The sequence below is a fragment of the Heteronotia binoei genome, chromosome 21 (assembly GCF_032191835.1).
Source record: "Heteronotia binoei isolate CCM8104 ecotype False Entrance Well chromosome 21, APGP_CSIRO_Hbin_v1, whole genome shotgun sequence".
NCBI lineage: Eukaryota > Metazoa > Chordata > Lepidosauria > Squamata > Gekkonidae > Heteronotia > Heteronotia binoei.
The window spans coordinates 173,870,685-173,885,903 of record NC_083243.1 but is presented as its reverse complement, the minus strand read 5'-3'; the positions used below and the strand labels follow the sequence as shown (position 1 = coordinate 173,885,903).

The 15,219-nt window shown below is 46.7% G+C and overlaps 1 protein-coding gene across 1 annotated transcript in view; it reads right to left on the bottom strand.

Annotated features, from left to right (window-relative positions):
• Positions 1-1,636: 1,636 nt before the first annotated feature.
• OBSL1 (obscurin like cytoskeletal adaptor 1) overlaps positions 1,637-15,219 on the bottom strand; it is an 88,536-nt gene continuing 74,953 nt past the window's right edge. Inside the window, exons 20-28 of the mRNA XM_060261610.1 lie at positions 14,508-14,774; positions 13,881-14,147; positions 10,979-11,091; positions 10,595-10,748; positions 8,934-9,095; positions 4,545-4,649; positions 3,827-4,093; positions 3,347-3,616; positions 1,637-1,842 (exon numbers count right to left, since the gene is read on the bottom strand). Of these exons, the coding sequence (XP_060117593.1) occupies positions 1,835-1,842; positions 3,347-3,616; positions 3,827-4,093; positions 4,545-4,649; positions 8,934-9,095; positions 10,595-10,748; positions 10,979-11,091; positions 13,881-14,147; positions 14,508-14,774 (1,613 nt within the window). The 3' untranslated portion in view covers positions 1,637-1,834. The remainder of the gene's footprint in view (positions 1,843-3,346; positions 3,617-3,826; positions 4,094-4,544; positions 4,650-8,933; positions 9,096-10,594; positions 10,749-10,978; positions 11,092-13,880; positions 14,148-14,507; positions 14,775-15,219) is intronic.

Below are 15,219 nucleotides of genomic sequence, written 5' to 3'. Positions count from 1 at the left end.
GCCTACCAGAGTTTCCAGCGTTCCTGCCTCTCCCCTCCTGTCTTCCTCTGAGGGGCTGTGTTCTCAGTCCACATGAGGCTAAGAAAGCTTTCCATCACCTGCACCTTCCCCCTCCCCTTTGGCCCAAAGTCCTGGGAGGTACTGGCCAGTTGCTGTCTTACACCTGGCCACTTCTTTTCCTCTGCTGGCTTCTGAGGCTCCTGCCAGGCTCAGGAGGCCTATTGCTGGTTGCCTTCGCCCCTGCTCTGACCTCCACATGGAGGACTCTTTGTTGCTGCACTGTCTCTATCATGGCCCCCAGCAGCTCCAGCTGGCTCACTGCTTTCTTCCCCAGCTTGCCTGGCTGCTCTGAGAGCGTGTCAGGCCACCGCACGGTTTCTCCATCACCAGTGGTCTAGGTGACTGAGGCCTTCCCTTGTCTCTCACGGCATGACTCGCAGGCTGCACTGTCAGCAGCAGTAAGTGCAGGGGCATTGTAAATCAGCAAGCCATGTTTTTCTGCCCAGACAACCCCGTCGTCCTAGCAATGTGTGGTTTCTCTCCGAAGTCTACAGACTAGCTTTGCATCTAACGGCATGCAATTCCAAAGACTTAAGCCCTCTTCTGTATTTGGAAGAGCAGGCAGACATTTCTGCTGATACCCACTGCATCCCTGCACTTTATTCCATATGCTGTACCTGAAGGTTCACAGACTCCCAGGAACAAAACTTGGGGGGCTCAGTGGGTTGCAGCAAGAGTGAAAAGTCCTCCTCTAGGAAGGGTTCTGTTTAGAGGCAAGCCTCCCTTTTTGACCCTAGTTTCTCTGCAAGGGGGTAAGCTTGGAAATGCACATACGTATGCACCTGTTCTGTACATGCCCCAGCTTGAGGCTCTTGCCTTGTGTATGTAAAGCTTGATGCTGCCTCTGCAAAAGTGATGACTCGTCACCCTACCAGCTGTGCTGTGGATGGTGCAGTGCAGCTGGACGTGGAGTTTCAGATCTTAAGCTAGGGTGCATTCAAAGATGACAAGCTGGGGTCCTCCACTTCTCCCATGGGTCTACTCAGTTGATGGGACAGGGTTGGCAGTGGGGAGAGCCAGTTTGGTGTAGTGGTGAAGTGTGCTGACTCTTATCTGGGAGAACCGGGTTTGATTCCCCACTCCTCCACTTGCACCTGCTAGCATGGCCTTGGGTCAGCCATAGCTCTGGCAGAGGTTGTCCTTGAAAGGGCAGCTGCTGTGAGAGCCCTCTCCAGCTCCACCCACCTCACAGGGTGTCTGTTGTGGGAGGAGAAGATAAAGGAGATTGTGAGCCACTCTGAGCCTCTGTCCTTGAAAGGGCAGCTGCTGTGAGAGCCCTCTCCAGCCCCACCCACCTCACAGGGTGTCTGTTGTGGGGGAGGAAGGTAAAGGAGATTGTGAGCCGTTCTGAGACTCTTCGGAGTGGAGGGCGGGATATAAATCCAAAATCTTCATCTACCTCACAGGATGTCTGTTGTGGGGGAGGAAGGTAAAGGAGATTGTGAGCCGCTCTGAGACTCTTCGGAGTGTAGGGCGGGATATAAATCCAATATCTTCTTCTTCTTCTTCTTCTTCTTCTTCTTATACCTTGCCTAGCATAGCAGTCTCACAAAACAGCACCAGTGGGGGGAAAAAATCAGGAATTGAACATTTAATAAAGCAGAACCTGTTTCCCTTGGCATGCAGAACAGAGAGACAGTAAAAGGAATTGTCTGTGTGTCCATTCTTCTGTTTGTCCACGCAACCATTAAACTTGCCATCTCCACATTCTCCTGGCAGCCATGACCTTTCTATATCCACATACAACTCTCCTGAAAGCGGGCCGTTCCCAAAGCTAGCACTCTGTAAAGAGAAGAAAACATTAGGGGACATGTGAGATGCAGGTCTCAACCCAGGCCCAATATTGGCTTCCCAGTGTGGGGAGTACAGGTCACTCCCCCTTGGCAGGGTTCTTGGTTGGCCACAATTTGGGGAAACAAGTGCTAGTAAGCCTTATGCCAGCAGTCCGCCCTCAAGGGGAGTTGACCATCAGGCAGTCAAACTGTCCATCAGTTTGCCTCCACCATCCCAATGTGAAGGTAGGGTCAGCACTGAGGGAGGGAACACTCCTTAAAAGAGCTAGTCCAGAACCACTAGGGGCAGATGAAGAAGGAAGACAGGCATGTGGATCAGGAATGGGAAAAGGAGGTGTCTGCCAGCCCTTCAGAGGCTGAGAATGGAAGACAAGGAAAGCCCCATGGAATGGCAACACCAGACAGAGAAGAAAACAGTTGGGAGTGAAGAAACAACCCCAAAGGAGTGTTCGTGGTGGCACATTTCATGATGGAGCACTTAGCGCCTTCCAGCTTCAGCCGGCTGAGAGTTGTACCTACCACAAAATGATTCTGCCAACTAGTTTTGGTTAAAGCAGTTGTGTTGGGTGTTAAACCGCTGAAGCATTTCCCCAGCTGAGTGTTTTTTTTATTGGGGGGTCTGTACCAGTCAAGGATGCCTGCATCTATGTGTTCCTCTTCTGCCGGAGGACATCAAAGAGAAATACAAGCAGAACAGGGATGGAGCAGAGGTACAGTTCAGCAACCATCTTTCTGTCAAAAAATCAAGGGCATTGCCCAGATCCCTCTTAAGAACATAAGAGAAGCCATGTTGGATCAGGCCAATGGCCCATCCAGTCCAACACTGTGTCACACAGTGGCCAAAAAAATTATATATATATAAAAAAAAATTTTGGCCACTGTGTGTATATATATATACACACACACTGTGGCTAATAGCCACTGATGGACCTCTGCTCCATATTTTTATCTAAACCCCTCTTGAAGGTGGCTATGCTTGTGGCTGCCGCCACCTCCTGTGGCAGTGAATTCCACATATTAATCACCCTTTGGGTGAAGAAGTACTTCCTTTTCTCCGTTTTAACCTGTCTGCTCAGCAATTTCATCGAATGCCCACGAGTTCTTGTATTGTGAGAAAGGGAGAAAAGTACTTCTTTCTCTACTTTCTCCATCCCATGCATTATCTTGTAAACCTCTATCATGTCACCCCGCAGTCGACGTTTCTCCAAGCTAAAGAGTCCCAAGCGTTTCAACCTTTCTTCATAGGGAAAGTGTTCCGGCCCTTTAATCATTCTAGTTGCCCCCTTCCTCCGTCAATAACCCAATGCCATGATCAGTCATTACCACACCTTGACTCAGCCTTAGAGTCCAAAGCCCACACAAGCTATAGATTTGGCCCATTTCTCTCATGTCATAGGACAGGGATCTGCAATCAGTTATGTCAGGATAAGAAACTTTGCATTTTCATATTCTGGGACTCCATCCCATCCAACTGTGCTGCAGAGCACTTGTACCTCGAACTGTGAGCCGGGCCTTGGAGCGGGCGCTGCCAACAGTAACCTTCACCATCCCACTCATGCCAGGAGTGGTCCGGCACAGCCTTAACCTATGTATGTATCCCACACTCTCCATTTGCACTTGTGAACTAGGTCGTAACTCTTCCCCATTGAGGCTCCACTGGGGGGTGCATGACCCTGGACCCGATATTTCACATTCAAAGTGTGCTTCTGAAGGAGCCACCACTTCCACGTTGCGCAGGGCCCGCACCACCTGGATCCCTTCAGCTGCAGGGAAAGAGTAAACAGCATTAGTCTCCCCGTGTGACACACAGCAGCCTTTTCTCCACACCCGTACACAGAGCGTCCCATCTCCTCTTTGTCCTCCTGCCCAGTGGGAACACTTCTATGCTTGACCACATCTCCGCTGCTTTGATTGCCAACTCCCTTATAACCAGCCCTGTTGTTTGGCTATTCCACACACATACTCCCACGTACCCTCCACCAGGAGATGTGCTGTGGAGCGATCATCCAGTGCATCGCAAGTATACAGGCCTTCATCCGCGGGCTCAACGCAGTGGATGACAAGAGTTCGGTAACAATCCAAGTTGCAGATTTCATATTTCTGGCCAGCAAATATCTCTGTGTCACCGCGAAACCAGCGCACTCGCCCACGAGACTGAGACACGGTACATTCCAGTGTAGCTTTATGCCGCGCTAACACAGTCTTGTCCCGCAGTGGCTTTACAATGCGGATGGGCAATGCTGTGGAAGAAGCAGATCCTAAGCTTCTGATAATCTTACTCCCCTGGCCCAGACCTTTAACCCTCCCACTTCCATCTACTTGACGATGAGGCTCAGCTCTAGGCAGCAAACCATGAATAGCACCCAGGCCCTTTCAAGGTTTATTTTTTCAGAGCTGTGTGAGTCAAGAGAAGAAGAAATCCCAGCTCACTAAGAGCGAGCCCCACACCTACCCACGCTTGCACATATTCAATCTTCCCACTTGAACTTTCCCCCTCAGTTCATGTATGTAACATATGCCGGCCGCCAACCTTGCAATGCAAGCTTGCTGTTCATCTCCATCCCCACAAACATCTGCTTATCAACTGGTACCTACCCATTAAGACCTGGGGTCTCCCCTCACTTTTCCTCACCTATTTTCCCCAGCCCAATTCCACTAGCTGAGGCTGAAGGTCATCTGTGAAGCCCTTACCCTCCACTTCCAGGCAGGCTTCCGAAGTGGCTGCCTTGGCCACAAATCGGATTTGCCCTGCATCTTCAGGACGGACGCAGCACAGAAGCAGAAAGTGTCGTGTCCCTGGTGAAGAAAGAAATGAGAAGTTACAGTATGCTTATGAGGATGGGTAGGGCTTTGCTGCAACTCCTAGGAGGAAAGGGAGTGGGATTTAATCCTGGTGACATAAGGCAGTAGCTGGAATGGTGTTGGCTGTGGGCAAAGGCACTGTGCGTCCCTGCTGTATTCCTTGTGAAGAAAATGAAAGAAGAAGAAGATATTGCATTTATATCCCGCCCTCCACTCCAAAGAGTCTCAGAGCGGCTCACAATCTCCTTTACCTTCCTCCCTCACAACAGACACCCTGTGAGGTAGATGAAGATATTGGATTTATATCCCGCCCTCCACTCTGAAGACTCTCAGAGCGGCTCACAATCTCCTTTACCTTCCTCCCCCACAACAGACACCCTGTGAAGTAGATGAAGATATTGGATTTATATCCCGCCCTCCACTCCGAAGAGTCTCAGAGCAGCTCACAATCTCCTTTACCTTCCTCCCCCACAACAGACACCCTGTGAGGTAGATGAAGCTATTGGATTTATATCCCGCCCTCCACTCCGAAGAGTCTCAGAGCGGCTCACAATCTCCTTTACCTTCCTCCCCCACAACAGACACCCTGTGAGGCAGATGAAGATATTGGATTTATATCCCGCCCTCCACTCCAAAGAGTCTCAGAGCGGCTCACAATCTCCTTTCCCTTCCTCCCCCCACAACAGACACCCTGTGTGGTGGGTGGGGCTGGAGAGGGCTCTCACAGCAGCTGCCCTTTCAAGGACAACCTCTGCCAGAGCTATGGCTGACCCAAGACCATGCCAGCAGGTGCAAGTGGAGGAGTGGGGAATCAAACCGGGTTCTCCCAGATAAGAGACCGCACACTTAACCACTACACCAAACTGGCTCTCCAGAAGGCCTTTTCAGGAAATCATTTCAGCATAAGAAACAGAATTATTGCATATGCTCCGGACATATTTTTGCAAAGCTGAGCTTCTGCTGTAATTTCTCAGCAATTTAAACCACACTGTGCAGTTGCTGGGAAAACATATTGTGAGCTGCAAAAAAATCAGGTAACTGGATGGTGCCTGGAACAAGTGACCCAAGTTCCCCACTCCAGCCTTTGTGTGACCTTTAGAAATCAAAGCAAGCACAAACAAACCGTGCAGAATAATCTGGCCATCTGCTCCAGCAAAACAGTTATATAAAATCCATGGGAAAGGGAAGTATTCAAACTTTGGCAGGAGTGCAGTGCAGTGCAGCCCAGTGCAGTGATGAGACTGTCTTTCCCTTCGTGACGAGTCATTAAGTGAACTTTCATTCCCCCATTGGAAAAAAAAATTGTTGTACAAATCTTCTGACATATTTCTAGTAAATTTCTTCTCTAGTGCTAGAATATACATTCCCCCTGAACTGTGAAGAAGAAGAAGAAGAAGAAGAAGAAGAAGAAGAAGAAGAAGAAGAAGAAGAAGATGATGATGATGATGATGATGATATTGGATTTATATCCCGCCCTCCACTCTGAAGAGTCTCAGAGCGGCTCACAATCTCCTTTACCTTCCTCCCCCACAACAGACACCCTGTGAGGTGGGTGGGGCTAGAGAAGGCTCTCACAGCAGCTGCCCTTTCAAGGACAACCTCTGCCAGAGCGATGGCTGACCCAAGGCCATGCCAGCAGGTGCAAGTGGAGAAGTGGGGAATCAAACCCAGTTCTCCCAGATAAGAGTCCGCACACTTAACCACTACACCAAACCGGCTCTCTGCAATATCCTCTGCAAGCTACTGCAAAGCTATCCCATGATTAGGGTTTGTAGAATCTTTCGGGCTCAAGTGCCGTGTTCTACTGGAGAAAGTTTTTCTTCCAGACGTTTCGTTCTCAGCTACGGAGAACATCCTCAGTGGCGTTGCAGCTGGAGCAGGCGCTCTGACCTTCTTGGCTGCTGTGCATAGCAGCCAAGAAGGTCACAGCAGCCAAGAAGGTCAGAGCGCCTGCTCCGGCTGCAACGCCACTGAGGATGTTCTCCGTAGCTGAGAACGAAACATCTGGAAGAAAAACTCTCTCCAGTAGAACACGGCACTTGAGCCCGAAAGATTCTACAAACTCTAATGATGTTACCAGCCGTGAAAACCTGAAATCTTTTATATCCCATGATTAGCAAGGGTATCCATCTCCAGGCATTTACAGAAGGATCAGATGTTGAGCCACTGATGCTAGACTGGAGATGGCATTATTCTGGCACAGAACAAAATAAAATCTTTAGATCTTTTTAAGGGTGAAGACACACTTAATGTTTTTAGTCACGGCAAGTTCTTCAACCTCAGTGTTAGTGCTACTTTGCACCTTTTTTGTTGAAATTCTTGCAACTGGAATGTGGGGTCAGCCCTCAGTCCTGCTTCTTTGTTGTGTTCCAGCAGCATAGTTCATCAATTTGTTTGTTTGTTTGTTTTCTGATTGGTACACATATCTATCAGCCCAGCCTTCACCTTAACCTACCCATCCCCAAAATTGGGGGTGTCGAAATGTGGCCCACAGGCTGGATCTGCCCATCCCCCAGGATCCTATCCATCCTTTCAGCTACTGTCCCTCCTTCTTCCTTCTCCAGTTCTGCTACTGCTGCATTGCTTTGCCAGACTCTCTCAATCTCACAGGAGAGAGAGAGACAGGCAAGCCTCTATTCTCTGCATTGATTGGGGTTCCTCCCCCTCCTCCTTCCATGGAGATGGATGGAACGAATCAGAGTTTGCTTCCTGACCAGGCTCCCTCAATTGCACAGGAGACAAAGGCAAGCCTTTCTTCCCTTCCATTGGCTGAGGCTCCTCCCCTTACTCCCCTTTGTTTGGCTGCTTCAGTCACATGGAAGAAATACAAAGCACCTTTGAAACCAATAAAGTTTTATTCAAGGTAAGAGCTTATGTATGCTTTGCTACAGTGTATGTGTTTTGTTGAGCTTGTTATGCTGTGTGTGTTTTGTTGGGCTCATTATGCTGTAGCTCTCCTGGGTGTGACTGGATTTGCCTCCCCTTTATCACTATATTCATGCCCTCCTGATCCAGTCTTTCTCAATACGAAACCAACTATTTAGATAAGGAATAACAACAAGCCAGTTAGGTGGATTAGGCTGAGAGTGTGTCCAGACCAAGTTCATCCAGCACATTTCTTTTGTAGACTGGGGGTTTTAAACCTAGCTTCCGAGACAGCAGGCTGATGATAACCACTATATATGGCTGTCTCTCTATTTTTGCACAGCCTCACAGGAGTTACAGTTATTTTTTCTGGGAAGACTATAGTTTTGTAAACAAGCACATAGCCCTCACTCTGTGTCATGATGCCTTCACATGTTCTTGACCAGCGCACGAAGCAATTTATGTACAAAAGCTCACAATGCCTGGCTATTTCTTGTTTTCCTTTAGGTCCTAGGCTCAGAGCACTGACCATGAGATTTCTGTAATAAGTGTCAATAAATCAAAATGTAGGTTTGCAGTTTACAGATACACACCTGAACAGCATACTCAAGATTGCTACAGCACAGACTTTTGATGCAATAATTCAGAGCATGAGGTGTCAGTATCAGAGACTGTTAAATAAATAAAATATTGCAAGAGTGCCAATGTTTTAAGCATGTTCTTATTTTAAGTTTAAAAAAAAATCTTAAATCGTATTTGCTCGTGTATTTTATGAAGTTTATTCCTCCGCTACCTAACATTACATTTTATGACACAATGGCCTGGCATGACAAAGTCTCATTTGTGTCAGATCTGGCCCTCATGACAAATGAGTTTGACACCACTGCCCTAAATCATTAAAAAATTTAAATGCTGCAAAACTAAGGGCTGCCAAGAGGAGGAGCTGTGCCAATGAAGTCAGCTACTAGCCAGCAGGTGCCCTCCATGGTTCACCACGACCCCCTTCAACACAACCACCCTGTTCAACATAACCAACCGTGCTAAAACCTTGCAGAACCAGTTTCCTTTCATACATCCCAGAGAAGAAAAGAAGTGCATTTGAACTGAATGTGGTAAAACCCATTTTGTGATTGGCACCACTGCTCCAAATACATTGTATCTGTCTGCATCCTAAGCAGACACAACTGGAAATGCATGGAAGAAGACTCCACAGAAGAAGATACACTATTCAATGAGGAAGTTCCTTGCATCAAAACTGCACCTTAGGTCACCTGTGATGGATCCCAAGTCATCTTCCAGTAGACTTCTGATTTATTTTGAGCAGCTGCAGTTCATACTTATTATAACATGGGATAATCCTGGCCAAATTAGAGAAAGATGTAGTACCTTACCACATCCACCATCACCACTTACCTTCCTGCCTTATTTTCACTGTGCTGGTTACTTTGATTCTCTCCCCATCCAGGAACCATTCACCTTTCACTTCTTCAAGTGACACTTCACACATGAAGACAGCATTTTCGTTCTCCCGAACACGCACATCTTCCAGCTCCCGCACAATCTGAACCTGACGTTCTACAGAGAGGGAAACATCCATGGAGTTGGGACTGAGGACTTCCTAAGGGCAACTCACAAAGGTCTAACTGAGAACACGAAATATGATCAGTCTATAGTGCTGGTCAAGGAACATCCTCCAGTGATTACTGGTCCCAGTAGATGGATTCCCCTCTCAGCAAAATATCTTTCCCAATAATTCCCAGCCATGATTTGTAATTCAGGAATAACAATGAATAAAACCAGCTTCTAAGAACATAAGAAGAGCCCTACTGGGATCAAGTGAAGTCCAGCATCTTGCTTCCAGCAGTAGCCAGCCAAATGTTTCCAAGAAGTCCACAAGCAAGAAATCAAGGAGACAACCCTCCCCTGTGATTTGTTGGCAGCATTTTTATTCAGAGATATACTGTGCCTGAGCATGGAAGCTCCTTTGGGTTATCATGGCTAATCACTGTTCCAAGATCTACCCTCTTTTTGAAAGCCATTTAATCACTTCCTGTGTAGCTGATCACTCTCATCTCTGACAAGCCCAATGGAGTTCCTTGCTCTCCAAATCATGCAGTGGACACATTACACATTTCTGGTGGTTTTGTACTGTTTTTCACCACCTTTGACTTAACCCAGAGAATCCTGGAAATGATGGGCTGCTAAGCAATCTGGAATAGATTCCTTACCCCCTAAAACAGAACTACAGCTCCAGTATTCCCATAGTATGGGGCATGACTACTTTGTGGAGCTGATACGCATCTAAACTTTTCTGTTAAGAGGTAGAATGCTTAATTCTAAAATCAGAGTTGTCGGGGTACCACGTGGTACCACATACACTGATTTGGACGTCATTCCCCCTCATTCCAGATCTGGGGTGGGGAGTGAGGGGAACTGACAATCTCTCCCAAGAAATAAGCATGCTCTGCACAAGCTTAGAGGCATTTGTAATTTAAATATGGCTTCTCATGTGTTGGGGGCAGATATGATATTAAAAGCATGTTCTTTCTTGGCTCACATTAAGTTCTGGGTGGCTAGACGTGATCATTCCACCACAGAGTTGGAAGGGGTCACAGTCTTCAAGTTTATAGTTTTTGTTGTAATCCTATGCTTCAACAAACAAAAAAAACCCCCCAACCCAGCACCATCCTGACAGAGGACTGTCAAATTCTGCCATGAAAGGTCTTAAGGACAGAGATTCCACTGCTTTTCTTTCCTGGGCATGCTTTTCCCTTGATGAAATGTTCTTATAGTTAGAATTTTTAAAAAGAACATTTATGCTAAACCTAGCTTCCTGTACAACTTGTACAGGCTTCAAGAACAAGACTCTGACTCATGGCAGCGCTGAAGATGAACATCCCACCTCCGTGGCACAAGAAGCAGCCATCAGGCTGGCAGGCAAGGACATTACAGCATAAGGCAGAGCCCAGCAGACACCTGAGAACAGGAGGCTGGATGGCAATTTATACGGCCCAGTCCCATCTAAACCCCACCCTCCCTTAGGTTTGCTGCTGTATCTAACAAGCCATACATACCAAAAACACGCAGTCTGGCTGAAGCATGGCAGTCGCCAGCGTCACACATGTACTCGCCTGCATCCTCAAGGCTGCAATGGCTAAGCTGCAAGAGGCGTCTGCGACCCACTGAGTACATGCGACAGTTGGGTCCTATCTGTATCTCCTCCCCATCCTATGATAAGCCAGGAAGACAAAGGTTGATTAACGACTGATCAAGGCAGAAGGAAATGGGTTTGAGTGCCACTGTCAGGTTTGCCAGGGGCACAGGTGGGGCACGTAAACCAGTCCCTTTGGCTCTCTTTCACAAGAAGAGGAAGCAGGAGAACCATGGTTCTCAGAAGCATGAGGGAGATCCAGGGAAGATAAGGGAGGGAAGTGCAGGGAGTAGCACTCTCATCTCACCTTGTACCACTTCACCTCAGCCAGAGGCCTGGACAGCTCACACTCAAAGGTGGCCAAGCCTGTCTCAGGAATGCTCATATCCTGGGGGAAGCGCAGCATAGTGACTGGTGGCTCTACAGGAACAAGGACAGAGGCAGGTGCCGGTGGCACAAAGAGGAATCAGACTTGGAGACTGAAAAGATACCAAAGCAATCAAAGTGCCGAGCTTAGCCAAGCCAGAACGCTACCCTGCTCCAGCATGGCACAGCAAATCGGCTTGCAGTCCTCATCCAAGTTCACTTTGGAGGATTACTGCCCAGCCGCTTAAGCCTTCCCCCATCTACAACTCTCCTAATCTGCCACAGCTCTGAGATTCTTCAGTCTTTGTGCAGCACTACTGGAAAATTAATTATTTTTTTCTGTGTTCAATCCATAAAGTGCGAAGGAAAGATGCAACTATCCTAGAACACAGCAGGTGTGCTTGAGACAGCCGCCAAAAGACTGGCGTTGCTGTTTGAGACAAGGAAGATTCCGAGCACTATTAGTGGAATCTGAGGTTTTGTGTTATTGTTTTGCTCGGCTATTGAAAAGCCCAGAAGCGAAGGCACAACTGGTCAGCAGGAAATATCAACACTGCAATTCAAGGCAGATGGTCCACATAATGCACAACTTAAGGCAGACTCACGCCAGAATTTAGCAGCAAGCCAAATAGCAAATGGGTCACAGACAAGAATAGAGCAAAATAACAACAATACAACAGTGAATCAAACGAACAAATATTTCTGTAACAATAATAAGATGTTAGATTTGGATTTATATCCTGCCCTCCACTCCGAAGAGTCTCAGAGCGGCTCACAATCTCCTTTACCTTCCTCCCCCACAACAGACACCCTGTGAGGTGGGTGGGGCTGGAGAGGGCTCTCACAGCAGCTGCCCTTTCAAGGACAACCTCTGCCAGAGCTATGGCTGACCCAAGGCCATGCTAGCAGGTGCAAGTGGAGGAGTGGGGAATCAAACCCGGTTCTCCCAGATAAGAGTCCGCACACTTAACCACTACACCAAATAATAAAACAATATTTAATGTAATGCAATATGTTGTGTGTCAATTTCATCTGTATACTCTAGTGCAAAATAATATCAAAATACCTTTTCCCCCCTCTTTATTTCAATAGAAAAACATACAACCAGACTATAAAACATAATAGTTTTATACCATCAACACTGTTACAAACCCTAAATTCATAGTTACCAACCATCTAGCTTTAATTGCATCGAGGGAATTATATCCTTATCGCACAAAATCTCTAAAACTGGTTTCTATGTTTCATCATACTCTGATAAGGGAACTACCACACGGGAGTCCCCCAAAAATGGATGATGCATAATCCTGCCCATCAAAAATTGTTCCCAGAGTTTCTGGTACCATTGTCTAAGTAAAGGACTTGTGAGGGACTTCCAATTCCCGGCAATAACCAAGCAAGCAGAAGCAACCAATGTTAATAAATATCAAAATACAACCTCCTAAGACAACTTTAGTGAAGGAGAAAATTAAAAATAGAATGTAGCAGCCTAATCAGAAAAGGAATCAGCGCTTTTGGAATTGTTTGAGGCTGCTATGTTCTATCTTTGATTTTTTCTTTCACTAAGTGGGATTGACCATATACATAGGAGGTTTTCAGCTCCTGATAAAGAGTCTTCTCAAAACAAATAATATTGCACGATTGTCAGGATTCAACCAGCAGATGACAAGTCTTAGCGTGAAGTCTTTCCTGATTATACCACAGGTGGATTCTTTGGATAAGTTTCCTTACTTTATATATAGGGACTTCTGCTTCTACAGACTTCTACTTCAGGTGGCCTCTTCTTGATGCAGACTTTGTTGACACATACTTTGAAGATTTTATACGACACTACGTCTTGTCATCAGATTCACTTGGAAACTGATCGCGATGCATTTTGATACCGTTTTGCACCAACGAAATTGACACAACGCATTGTATTACATTAAATATTGTTTTATTATAGCTATAGAAATGTTCATTCGATTCACAGTTGTATTGCTGTTGCTTTGCTCAGAAATCAGCAGCAGTCAGCTTGCTTTTCCATTCAAGGCCGGTCCTGCCTGCTAAGCAAACTAGGCCATTGCCTTGGGCAGCCCAGCCACATGGCTCAGTGAAGGAGGTCTCCCATCCAAATATTTGCCAGAGTTTGCCCTGCTCAGCTTCCAAGATCTGACAAGATCAGGCTTGCCTGGGCTATCCAGGTCAGGGAGCAATTTCAAGTTTCGTGCTTTTCATTTTCCCCACAATTCATCTTTTTTTTTTTGAAAACTGGTTATTAGTGCAGGGTGGGAGGGGCCAGAAGTTAGCCTTGTCTAGGGTGGCAGCTGGTCTAGGGCTGGCCCTGTTTCCATTGCTTCTCCTCCTCCAATCACTCCTGACTCATTATATGTACACACAACAACAACAACAAAAAATGCAAGCTAGTGACCAATTTGCTAAGAAGTATATAGAAATCAGTCCAAATGTCCAAAACATGTACACTCAAGTCCCAAAGTAGTGTGGTGACAAGCCAATCGATTAAGTACTTGTTTCTTTCCAGTCTTCATCAGACCTGGGACCAATATTGATTCAATTATATAGATTCTTTACACAATTTTCAAAAAAGAGGGACGCAGAGCGTCTCCAGCAGCAATTGCACATCGGCTACAGCTCAGTATGTGGCTTCTTGCACATACATGTTTTGGACATTTGGACTGATTTCCATATACTTCTTAGTAAATCGGTCACTAGCTTGCTTTTTTTGTTGTGTAATCCATTATAGTGACCTCTCTCGGACTGTATTCTATTTCATTATATGTACAAGCAGGCAGTTCCCATCCACCAGAGTCCATTTTTTTCCTTCTCCCTACCCGCCCTAGTACCTCGGACCAGAAGACGGGCACTGCTCCGCACAGTGTCAGCAGTGAAGGCCACAGTACCCGAATCATCTAGGGTGAGCCCCATCAGTGTCAGGCTGTGCACGCAGCCAGTAGCGCTCACTCGGCAGGTGGAGCTAGGCTTCATGCGGATGCCATCCCGTGTCCATATCCCAGGCACATTGGCATGTGACAGCTCCAGCTCAAATGTCACAGTTTCCTTTTCAACAGTCTCCACATCCAGTAGTGGTTTCCTCACTGTCACTCTTCGGGCTGGAGTTTGAGGAAAGGAAACATAAGAGCTCAGCATGGGATCCATTTTCACAGGGAAAGGAGTCTGCTCTCCAGGAGCTATAGCAAGTGGGCAAAAATAATACAGGATCTACATTCCCTTCCCAAGGGATGCAGCCCTGACTCCCAACATATCCCTCTCACTGTCATGGAGGACCATTCCCTGCCCAGCCTAGAAATGGGCATTCCATTCTGGCTGGAGCCATGCAACCTTTTCCTAGTACTTGACATTTAACACCAAGACAAAGCTAACTGCTGTAAAAGACAAAAAAGGGCCACTGTTGATGCCAACGGGACTTCTGCAACAGATAGGACAAGAAAGAACCAGAGATCAACACATACGTTCAACACTCAGCTTGGCTTGGGTGCGGTCATGCAGGCTCTCACAACGGTAGGTGCCTCGGTCGGAAAGTTCAACGTTGTGAATGGTGAGGGCTCGCTGATGCCCATGTGCCTCCATGGAGTATTTGACAGATGGCTGGAGCAGGATGCCCTGCTTCATCCACTGCACCTCAGCATTCTCCAAGCTCAGCTTCACCTCCAAGTGCATGTCCTGACCCTCCTCAACCACCAAGTCATGCAGTGTCTGCACAAACAGCACCTGAGCCTCTGCAGGAAGAAGCATCAAGGGTAAGTGCTCAGCACAAGAAACACCAAGAACAGCTATCTTACCTTTCCCAAACACATCTCAGTCCATCATGTCTGCCTCTCTATTTTGAGGGAACCCTGGATTTGTAAACTCCTATATGCTTTTCGTTAGGCCCAAGGCTGGGCATATTTCATATGTTTGCAAACATAGAATTTGGTTCTGGCTTCAGAATTCAACATCTTGAGAAGCTTAGCTTTAATTTTTAATGAGTTTGAACTCAGAACCAGCAGAGCTACGGTGATAAAAACTTGTATGTGGAGTGCCTGGCATAATCCCAGAAGACAAAGGTAGAATCTAAGGAGGACTTCCAATACATTTTAGTAATGTGTCTTTCATGTTCAAAACAGAAAACTGAATTATATCTAATTAGTAAATACAGAAAACTGTTTTAAATTAAGTATAATT